The 11,424-nt window shown below is 45.8% G+C and overlaps 1 protein-coding gene across 1 annotated transcript; it reads right to left on the bottom strand.

Moving 5' to 3' along the window:
- Nucleotides 1-1,470: 1,470 nt before the first annotated feature.
- On the bottom strand, nucleotides 1,471-11,406 carry STARD6 (StAR related lipid transfer domain containing 6). The gene is made up of 7 exons (XM_033164281.1): nucleotides 11,222-11,406; nucleotides 8,956-9,049; nucleotides 8,574-8,623; nucleotides 7,322-7,448; nucleotides 5,304-5,421; nucleotides 3,958-4,051; nucleotides 1,471-1,641 (listed from the first exon to the last, which is right to left on the bottom strand). Exons 2-7 carry the CDS (start codon nucleotides 9,043-9,045, stop codon nucleotides 1,485-1,487), a joined length of 636 nt encoding a protein of 211 aa, XP_033020172.1. The 5' UTR covers nucleotides 9,046-9,049; nucleotides 11,222-11,406; the 3' UTR covers nucleotides 1,471-1,484.
- Between the last annotated feature and the right edge of the window lie 18 nt (nucleotides 11,407-11,424).

Consider the following 11,424-nt stretch of genomic DNA (forward strand, 5'->3'; position numbering starts at 1 on the left):
AAGCACATAACAGGAGAGACAGACATGAGCAGATGGAACTTGGTGGACCCAGATCCTCTGGTAAGGCAGGGAGATTCAGAAAGCGGGGTTTTCCATTTCCATCCTCAAAGTGGGAGCAGTTGACACAAGCACAACCAGAATTCTTCGTTCATAAACACAATAAAGTGTGTTATTAACCATGGAGTAAGAGTCTGAATTCTTGTGACAAATAAACAACTTCTTCCCACTTATGTGTAGAGCAGGTCTAAATACTGTCAGCTTCCTGGAACTGAGTTCCTTAAAGAACTTGGAAGCTGGGAGAAATTTTACAGGTGCACATGTTCCTATTTTAACATTTATGCTGTAAAGGTACTCCGTGCATGTGTATTTAGGAGTAAGCGCCATAATTTTCAAGGGGGCTTACTCTCAAGTAACTGTGTGTAACACAGCTGACTCTGTCAGTGCAGCCTTCACATGGACCCAAGTAACTCATGCCCATAGTGGTTGTGGTCAGTATATACATACTGTATATGTATATGTATCCCCAGCATTGAGATCAGGATATACTCTGGGGCTGCTGAGTCTCGCAAGTGGAATGAGCATAACTGCACTCCTCACATCTCCCCTAACAAATGTCATCAACCAGGCTGAAATGGATCCACATGTTCAGTCTCCTCCAAGCATGCCTGGACAACTGCCATGTTCTCGAGCACATTGCCCCAAAGGGACACTTGCCATTGGGCAACAGTTGTCTAACATTTCTGGGTCCAGAGAGGTCCGCTAAGGAAGAGATGCACCACAACCACCACCTCCTTGAAGACAGATGCTACCTCCACCTTCTCCAGTGAAGCCTTGGCCACTCTCTGGACCCACCCAGTCAGCACCCTACAGCTAGCTATAAGAAGCCAAGGTAGGCATTAGTCAAGGGGGCAGGTGATCAGCTGCACTTATCCAAAAAAAATTGTCCTCATCCTCAGGCCACAATAAGATAAAGTGGTCCAGGAGGAGCAGATAGTGCAGTGGATGCCTCCAGGGTGGACTTGCTCCAACTGTGGCATCCTACTCTGCCTAGATCTGAGTGATTTTGTCCCTAAAGTGCCTTGCAAGGTAGTTACAGCAGACCTCTGAAGGAGTCACAGCAAAGCTCTGTTGGCCAGGTGACAAAAGCCCATTCAACAACATTTGGAAGACCTCACGCTCCTCACCCCTGCCATAACATGAAGATTCACTTAAGGTGATTAAAGGTAGGTAGATGTTTTCTTCCCAGTTCTTAATGCAGAGGCTGGTTGTTTCCATCACATACTACCTGCGAGCTTCCTTGTGTCTGCCCACTTCTGGAGACCCAACTCTGAATGAGATTGACCTTCTCCTGACCCAACATGGCAACTTCTAAATGTTCCATGCTGAGCCCCACCAAGAGCACTCTCTGAGCCTTTACATTAAACCAAACTTCAGCGACAGATGTGAACTGCAAAGAACCTTCCTTTCCACTCTCTGGTAGACTTTTATAGGGTGCTTCCCTTCAGTGACTTAATTCCAGCTTTGAAATCCATGATCATGTTCATGATGCTCATTGGCATAACCGAATCTATGACGGAAGGCATTAACCTCCCTCCTAAGTCCACCTGGACAATCGCCACAAACTTGGAGTGCTCTGGGTTGCTGAAAGAGAGGAATTGTTTTTTATCCATCAAGAAATCAGAAATTACACACAGTTCTAAGAATAAAATATGACACTATAACCTGGCAGTAGTTGGCATTACTACTTCGTCATTATGTTTGGCACTTATTTCTACTAACCCAAGCAAACAAGACAGTTTTCCTCCCTGAGACAATAACCTCAAAGCATTGCTTTATTTTTATTAGATTTCGTATCCACCCTGCACCATAAGGTCCCAGCAAGAGTTACAACAATTAAAATATACCCTCCTAAAAACAAATAGTTCCGATTATCGGAAGGTGGGAGGGGGGAAATTAAACTCTTAACCGTGAGAATTGAACAGTACCTGTACAAACTCAGCAAGAGATGGGACCCACAGAACAGAACACCTTAACCAAAGAGGGAAATTTCAGCAAAAAGCTTCCCTTCACTATACATTTAAATCATTTTTCTTTTTTGCCTTGCGCCAACAACATCACCTCTGGGTGATGGTCACATCCGTGTCTGTCCAGTGTAGGTAACAATGTAGGAAATTTAATGCAGGATTTCAAATGTTCAGGACTGTGTTATGTTCTATTCCTTTCTCGAGGTTTAGAAGTGGTTATGGGGAACAGGGTCCGCTCACTGCACACTGCTCTCAGTTGGATGTGCCTGCCACTTGCTTGTGGCCAGCTAGCTCACAGGGACCCCCAAAGGATATAGGGTTGGTAAGGCAAATAACTTTGCTAGTCAATGGGTTGTATAACTATGATTTGGCATTTACACGAGCAGCCCCTGGCTAACACACCCCCTGCCCTTTGCATTTTGCTTTACTTCCACTTTGCAAAAAAAAAAGCTGCAAAACTTTTAGCTGATCCTCAAAAAATATAGGGCTTTTCCCTTTGCAAAAAAAGCTGCAAAACTTTTAGCCAGAAAAAAAATATTTTTTATCTTGTTTCCTCCTCTAAAAACGAGGTGCGCCCTATGGTCTGGTGCGCCCTATGGAGCGGAAAAATACGGTAAACTGAGTAGGGAGAGAAAAGGAGTGTACCCGCACAGGTTTCATTCAGGATGTCGCTGCAGCTCAGTGGGAAAGAATATGGTTTGTATGCAGAAAGATCCAGGTTTTAATCCCCAGCATCTCCAGTTAAGATTGAGTATTCCCCCCCTGCCTTGAACTCTGGAAAGCCTCTGCCAGTCAGTGTAGGTGGCACTGAGCTGGATGGACCAACGCTATTCTATGTAGCATCAACAGAGTTCTTTCCCTGAGTCAACAGTGTGAAGCGGTCTGCAAACAAAGCTAATGCTATTCTAGGCTGCATCAACAGAAGTATAGTGTCCAGATCAAGGGAAGTAATAGTACCACTCTATTCCGCCTTGGTCAGACCACACCTGGAATTCTGTGTCCATTCCTGGGCACCATAATTTAAGAAGGATGTTGACAAGCTGGAACCGTGTGCAGAGGAGGGCAACCAAGATGACCAAGGGCCTGGAAACTAAGTCTTACGAGGAGCGCTTGAAGGAGCTGGGTATGTTTATCCTGGAAAGGAGGAGACTGAGAGGAGTTATGATAGCCATCTTCAAACATCTTAAGGGCTGTCACATGGAAGAGGGAACAGGCTTGTTTTCTCCTGCCCCGAAGGGTAGGACTTGAACCAATGGCTTCAAGTTATAAAAGGATGTCATATAGAGGAGGGTGAAAGGTTGTTTTCTGCTGCTCCAGAGAAGCGGACACGGAGCAATGGATTCAAACTACAAGAAAGAAGATTCCACCTAAACATTAGGAAGAACTTCCTGACAGTGAGAGCTGTTCGGCAGTGGAATTTGCTACCAAGGAGTGTGGTGGAGTCTCCTTCTTTGGAGGTCTTTAAGCGGAGGCTTGACAGCCATCTGTCAGGAATGCTTTGATGGTGTTTCCTGCTTGGCAGGGGGTTGGACTAGATGGCCCTTGTGGTCTCTTCCAACTCTATGATTCTATGATAGGAAATCCCGACTAAACATTTGTAAAAACAGACTCCCTAGGGAGGTGGTGGCCTCACTTTCCTTGCCTTGGAGGTTTTTAAGCAGAGGTTGGATGGCCATCTGTCATGGATGTTTTAGCTGAGATTCCTGCATTGCAGGGGGTTGGACTAGATGACCCTTGGTGTACCTTCCAACTCTTCTATGATTCTAGGCTTCTATGATTTGTTAGGGCATCTTCCTATGCTCCTATTCATGTAACCAAACTACACTACAACGGACGTAATCAAGTTATAAAGAGCTCTTCTGCCTGCCAGCTTGGAAGACATCATGATGATTCACCCTTTCCTGCAAATAAACAGGCTGTGAGAACCACTTACCCTGGTATGGGACAGCACGCATAGCCAGAAGGGTAGTTTGTTCCACGCACATACTTTGGAGTTGGAGGCAAGGCTGGGTGGTCCACACTTACAGCTATGGGGAAGAACAAAACAGAATTTAAAACCTGCTCCACCAGCAAACATACGTCCAAGCAACAAATCACCAATTGGCAGTAAGAATAAAAGAAAGACATGTTGTTGTTGTTCAGTCGTTCAGTCGTGTCCGACTCTTCGTGACCCCATGGACCAGAGCACGCCAGGCACGCCTATCCTCCACTGCCTCTCGCAGTTTGGCCAAACTCATGTTAGTAGCTTCGAGAACACTGTCCAACAATCTCATCCTCTGTCGTCCCCTTCTCCTTGTGCCCTCCATCTTTCCCAACATCAGGGTCTTTTCTAGGGAGTCTTCTCTTCTCATGAGGTGGCCAAAGTTACTGGAGCCTCAACTTCAGGATCTGTCCTTCTAGTGAGCATTCAGTGCTGATTTCTTTGAGAATGGATAGGTTTGATCTTCTTGCAGTCCATGGGACTCTCAAGAGTCTCCTCCAGCACCATAATTCAAAAGCATCAATTCTTTGGCGATCAGCCTTCTTGATGGTCCAGCTCTCACTTCCGTACATTACTACTGGGAAAACCATAGCTTTAACTATACGGACCTTTGTCGGCAAGGTGATGTTTTTGCTTTTTAAGATGCTGTCTAGGTTTGTCATTGCTTTTCTCCCAAGAAGCAGGCGAGAGACATACCTTGTGTGTATTAGTGAAAATAACATGCAAATAATCTTTTAAAGTGTATACGGCAAAAATACTTTAAAAAGAATGTGTCTATTAGGAGAAATTCACGTAAAAATGTTGATATATTTTCATTAGGGCTTTTTTTTTTAAGGAGCAAAATGATGTGAGGAATGTGGGGAACTGGACATAAAGATTGGAAATATGAGAAACAGATTTGTCCATCCCTACTTCAAGGGATGTGGGTATAGTTCTGATCTCTAGGAAAATAATAATGGGGTTTTAGGAGGTAGGAGGATAACAGAGCTATTTGTTTTCTGAGTTAGTATTTATAACAGTTCTATTCTCCCAGAGAGCTTAAGACACTTTGTACAGAGGTTAGCCCAGTGGCTTAGGAGCCAACTTCTAGGGACTGAGGTCTCTTTGGTCCAACGAGTAAAATAAAATATTGTGATTGATTATGCGGGGTGGGGTTTACCTGCCCCCCCCCAAATATTTTATTCAAGTTGGCACCCCTGCCCACTAGTGTATTCTACTGAGGGGGAATCACCGGGTTCTAAAATGGTTATGTGCGGAATCCATTTCTTAACCCCTTCCCAGCAAGTAATATCACTTACAGTTTGTTGTCAATAAATCTCCATCATATGTCTTAACATGCAGCAAGTAGACAAATTCCCTCGGTGTAACCAGTCCCAAGCCGTAACTGTGTGTAATACTTTGGTAAACGAAAGTGTCCTGCAGTAAATACAAAACAAACAAATAAACAAATTGTTCAAGCATTGGCCCTAAACTTCCTTGGCTCCATCAGGGTCACCTGCCTACCAGAAAAAAAACAAGTTGAAGAGTCTTGATATTGAGCTTCGCCAGCAAAAAGCAAAGCTGGCGTTTCCAAGCACGCAGGCACTGCTGATGCTCTCAGCTCAGAGTTCAACATAGAAACACTGATTTTCATTGATGTGGCAGAAGGGTGGATAGAAATCCTTTCAGTAAAATGAGTGAGCAACCAAATAAATTACAGTGGTACTTTGGTTCTCAAACACCTTGGTACTCAAACAGCTTGGAACCCAAACACTGCAAACCCGGAAGCAAGTGTTCCGGTTTACGAACTTTTTTGGGAAGCCGAACGCATTCCGTTTTGAGTGCCACACTTCCGTTTTGAGTGTTACACTGACAATTTGAGTGTTACGCTGAGGTCGATCGTCTGTTTCTGCGACTGTGTGCGACCCAGTTCAGCTACTGATTGATTGATTGTGTGACTGCAGTACATTGCTTATTGCTTTCGTTTTATACATCAATGGTCTTGTTAGATAGTAAAATTCATGTTAAATTGCTGTTTTAGGGTTTGTTTTTTTAAAGTCTGGAACGGATTAATCCATTTTGCATTACTTTCCATGGGAAAGCGCGCCTTGGTTTTAGAACGCTTTGGTTTTGGAACAGATTAAGTTTGAGAACCAAGGGACTACTGTATGGAATGGATAGGGATTGAAAACATGTAACCATCCTTGTGCTATGTGTCCCCAACACTTACTAAAGACAACCCGTTTCTGCAAACATCAGAGTTCCTGTCTTCCTATTCACTTCTTCCTTATTTTTTTCTGGCTTTTAAAAGTGTTGCCCCTACCCCAATCTTTCTAAGTAGTTTCAGAACAATTGGACAGAAGGACACAAATTTGTTTGAGGAAAAACAAATTTGAAAAAGAAAATTTTCTGTGAGTGGGGTGGCTTACAGTACAATCCAGACCAAAGATCCACCAGGATGAGGGATTTCCCAGCTTAGCTAGCGAAACAGCAGTGTAAGTCTCTCACCCTGGCTCAACCAGGGCTAAGCTAGCATAAATCCCCCCACAAATGGGAGAATTATGGGGAAGTGGGGGAGCACACCAGATAGAGACTTACACCTCTTCCAAACCCTTTTCAGCTCAGTCATATGACCTAGCAACCCGGCAGAACTTAACCAGGGGGGAAAAGATTGTTCAAGTCAAATTCATCCGAATCCCTCTTTAACAAAATCTGGAACAGAGGTAACAAATGCTGGCTTTCCATAGTTAGGATAGCTCTGCCCACATGTCTGAGGACAAAGTAGTAGGCTATTGCCGTGTGTGTAGCATACTAAAGTCAGAAAGGAATTGCTTTCACTAACTTTCCTGAACAGTAGCTAAATTGGTATGTTATTTTTGAAGTGTATCTAGCTTATCTGCTATGTCTTTAAGAAGTTGGCAGGTATGGCCTTACATGCCACTAAGCATTATGGGTTGCATCCTATGAAGTCATCCTGTAAGCGCAATGATTTCTGCTTTTGCAATGGGATTCCCTCTTCTCTCGCTGTGTGTACCCACCAATCTGCTCCAGGAGGTTGGCGGGAAACCAGGAACACATTGAGGAAGTGAGAGGAACTTCTGCCACAAAGGCAGAAGTCCTTGCACTATGGAGACAACTTCATTAGATGCAACCCTAAATAATGTACAAAGATGCACCCATGAAAATCCAGAGGTCCATACATCCTCCAAAGGCACAAGACCGACCTGCTTGTCCCACATTTCAGCTCTGCCAGAAGAGCCAAAGTGATGCCTAGGCTAAGAAAAAAAATCACAAACACACCCCAGAACTTCAAAACCCCATTAACTTACGGAATCACCTGGTCAATTGTATCTATAAGTTTGTACGACTGTACTGCTCTGTCCCATTTGCTGCGGTACTCAGCCCGGAAAATGAAGGGGAAGAGTTTAGGAGCCGGTACTTCCACCAGAGCTTCAGCACGATATCTAGGTCAGATAGGGAAACAGAGGTATTTCAGAGGTGTTTGGTTTGTATCAGGAACTGAGGCGTAGTTCTACGCATGCAGAAGAATGAGGCAGTAGAACCAAGCAGTACGGGTGGGGAAGAAAGGAAGGCACTGATGCATGAGCAAAAAGAGAGAACATCTAAGGTAGCCTTGGCTGGGGCTTGTCTCCTGCCTGAAACCCTGAAGAGCTGCTGCCAGTCAGTGTGGACAATACTGGGCTAGGTCGCCTCGTGGTCTGACTTGATACAAGGCAACTTCCTATGTTCCTGATAATTCATTCATAGAATCATAGACTTGTAGAGTTGGAAGTGACCACAAATGTCATCTAGTCCAACCCCCTGCAATGCAGGAAGGTCAACTAAATCTTACATGATTTGGAAGCCACAGCTAGTGAAGAATGCACCAGCCAGACTGTTTACAGGAGCAGGCTACGGGTAACATGTCATCCGCCTCTGTTGAGAGAGCTACACTGGTTGCGATAAGCTACCATTCCACGTTCAAGGCTCTGGGTGTAAATTCACCAAGCCTTAAATAATTTGGGACCTCCAGGGCCTCCGGATTCCTTATGCTCCATCTTGATCGCTGGGATTCCCTGAGGGTCCAGTCAGCCTTTACTAGAGAGCACACCATTAGTATGGAGGGTCCTGCCCTGTGGAACTCCCCGCCACTAGAGGTTCTGCAGGAATGATCCCTGCCTACTTTCAGAGGGTCTGTTGAAAACTGTGTCATTCAGACAGTCCATTGGAACATGATGTTTTCCTGCCCTCAGCATCTTGCATGTTATATATTGCCTTGCTGTGTCTTTTATGAAAATTGTGGCCTGTTTAAATAAATAATGAAACAAAATTAGTTAGCTTCCACCTATGGCATTTTTGGATCCATGCAGCATTTAATATGACAAATGACTGGCATGAGAAATTCAGGAGTCCCTGGGATGGGGGAGTGACTACTAAACCAGTTTTGAGGTCTGCAGTATGGACATATCCATCATCAATAGTTCTGGGAATGGGGAAATCCCTTGTATTGTGATTTTGCCCATTGGTGCTGCTTTTCAGAGTGAGTGCGTGGAAGGAAACACACGGGAAGCAAAGCCCTGTATACTTACAGAGTTCCCGGGAAGTCTGTTGAAGGTCTTGCTGACACTGACATTTGTTTCTCAGGTTGACAATAAAGGAAAGGAAAAATAAATAATCAAACGCCTCTGAAATATCTGTAACTTTAAAACAAACAAACCCCATTTTTTATATAAAAAAACCACTATTGTTTTCTAAATCAGGTTCTAAATATTCTGGTTGCCTGTGAGAAATAAGAGCTGCCTCTAAATTGACCAGGCAATCTTGGGATGTTTCCTTCTTCTTTTTAAAGTCGCAATTATTTATCAGCAGGCTGATTTAAAAAAAAGAAAAACCTGCCATGGGCTAATAACAGTTTGGGGCTTAACAGCAAGAGAGAAATAGTTGAAACAAGATGAACTGCATTGTTCTTACTGCACATTTCACCACTTTCCATCCCGCTGGATCATGGAGGTACGAGAAAATTTTTATGGAGAGGCCCTCTGAAAGTTTCTTATAGTCCATCTATCTGTGAAAATGGCAAAGCGAAGGACAAGTAAGTGTCGCAAGGACAGGGGATGGAGATACAGCACGTTTTATTCATTCCACAGAGCACCTTAACTGTGCTGGGTGTGACAGCACTAGAAACATGGGGCTGTTCTATATAGATATGCTACCGTGTTTCTCCTAAAATAAGACACCGTCTTATATATTTTTTTTGCTCAACAAAACACAGTATGGCTTATTTTCAGGGGATGTCTTATTTTAACCACGTCGCATCAATACGCTGCATAGCCACGCCTCTCCAGGCTGTTTTAATGGGAGGTACCACGTCACTATGGCTTATTTTCGGGGTATGGCTTATTTTTGGGGAATGGCTTATATTTCGCAAATGCATAGAAATCCTGCTATGGCTTATTTTATGGCTATGTCTTATTTTAGGAGAAACAGGGTAGTTCCAGGCATCTCAATTTGGCAGTTCCATCACACGCTGCCAAATTCATGCGGCGCGATTAATGCTGATTTACAGCTTTTGCACACAGGGCCGTCTTAAGCATATCCGGCGCCGTGGTGCAAAGATCCCTCCGGTGCCCCCTCCCTTTCCTAGAATTTAGAACTCGGGGCCCAACTCGCGGACCACCTCATAGCCCCGGGAGCCGCTGGCCAGACCGTTGGAACCCCACGCTCGCTTGCGAGGCTCCGGGCGCTTCCTCCTCCGCTGCCTGACAACGACAGCCCGCTGCCAGTGCTCTTGCTGCTGCCCAAGGGCCCGAAGAGCAGAAGGCAGTTGCCACACTGCTGCCTGTGCCCTGGGGAGTGGTGGTGGTGGGGCGGCGGGCACCGGTGATGTGGAGGAGCCGCTCCCACAACCGCTTCCTCAGACAGTGGCGACAGCGGCTCGGCGGGTGGCGGCTGAGGGGATTCCCGCAGCCGAGGGAGAGGAGGCAGTGGCAGAGGAGGAGGAGAGGGCAGAGGCCTGTCCTTGGCCGCCGCCTCAGAGTTGAGGAGTGGCTCCTCGTCCACTGCAGCCTGCGCCACCACAGAGCGCTTGTGGGAGCAGCAGCGCCAATGCGCCTGCCCGCAGAGGGGGGGTGGGCCGAGGAGGGTAGGAAGGAAAGATGGTTGGCAGGGCGCAGCTGGCACCATGCAGGGAAAGGGGAGGCCGCCGGCAAAGCTGCGCAGCTCCCCCATTCGCTGGGGTGCCCCTGAGAGGCCAGCGCCCTGGCGCAGCTAGCCACTAAGCCCTCTGGGAAAGACGGCTCTGTTTGCACAACACAACCCGCTTCCCTCCCCTGACTGGGCTTTTTGCAACAAGTAAAGTGAAAAGAAAATGAACTGGGAAACAAAGGGTAACATTTGCTTGATACGGCATTAAAGCTCTTTGCAAACAAATCCGAATGATCGCTGAACAAATAGCCAGGCGTCGTCTAACCTCCCCACAAACTTTGTGCAAACAAAGGAGGGTGAATGCTCAATAAGCAGGACATCCAGAAGAGTCCAAAGACACAGGATTCGGGATGAAACTTATTCAAGTCAGATCATGCTTGATTTTCAAAAGCTGAAAATCAGGGGGTACGTTTAGTCTTCTTGCCTAATAATAATAACAATAATTTTATTATTTGGATGAGAAGCGGCACAGAAACGTAGTAAATCAAATAGACTCGGTTGATTAGAGTGTGGTGGTAATAAAGCCAAGGTAGCAGGTTCGATCCCCGTATGCAGTGTGGGATTTAGGTTTGATGAGGCCCTAAGCTACTGAAGGTAATGGGGCCCTTTATATGCCCAGCTGTCCTTTGTCAACAACAAATTGTCGCTGTTTTTTGTGTTGAAGATATGCTATATCCATATGGTAATTGATGGACCTAATAGGTATGTATGTTTTATTTTATTTGTTTTTTTATCTTATATTTCGGAAATGTACATCCAGATGTTTTTTTTCCTTTAATTTTTTGGGGGGGCCCCAAGAGGGCTCTAAGTTATAGCTTGTTTAGCTTATACAGTAAGTAAATCCAGCACTGCCCTTATGGGACAGCTGCATTTTCCTGCATTGATTCTCAGGGTTCCTTCTATTGAATTATATGAATCACTTTAAGTTCCTCCTGCACGCTAAATCCCGTCGCTTTCCCGGCTTTCAGAGCGGGGCCCGCCTCGTGGAGGCGTGTATAGATGCTGCTGCAACAGAGCCGCACCAAGCGCTCACCTGAACGCTGCTGGGTCTTGTCGCTCGCTTCGCTTCCAGTCTCCTCCTTCCCGGCTGCAACTCGCATTTCTCCTCGGTGGGGGGCGGTGTGGCTCAGGAGCATTGTGATGCGTTCGCCCGCGGGGCGTGCCGGGAGTTGTGGTTCGCAGGAGCGCTTGCTCTCCGAACGCCGGGCAGCCTCACGGGCATGCGCGGTGGCGCCC

This window comes from Lacerta agilis, chromosome 11 (genome assembly GCF_009819535.1).
Source record: "Lacerta agilis isolate rLacAgi1 chromosome 11, rLacAgi1.pri, whole genome shotgun sequence".
NCBI lineage: Eukaryota > Metazoa > Chordata > Lepidosauria > Squamata > Lacertidae > Lacerta > Lacerta agilis.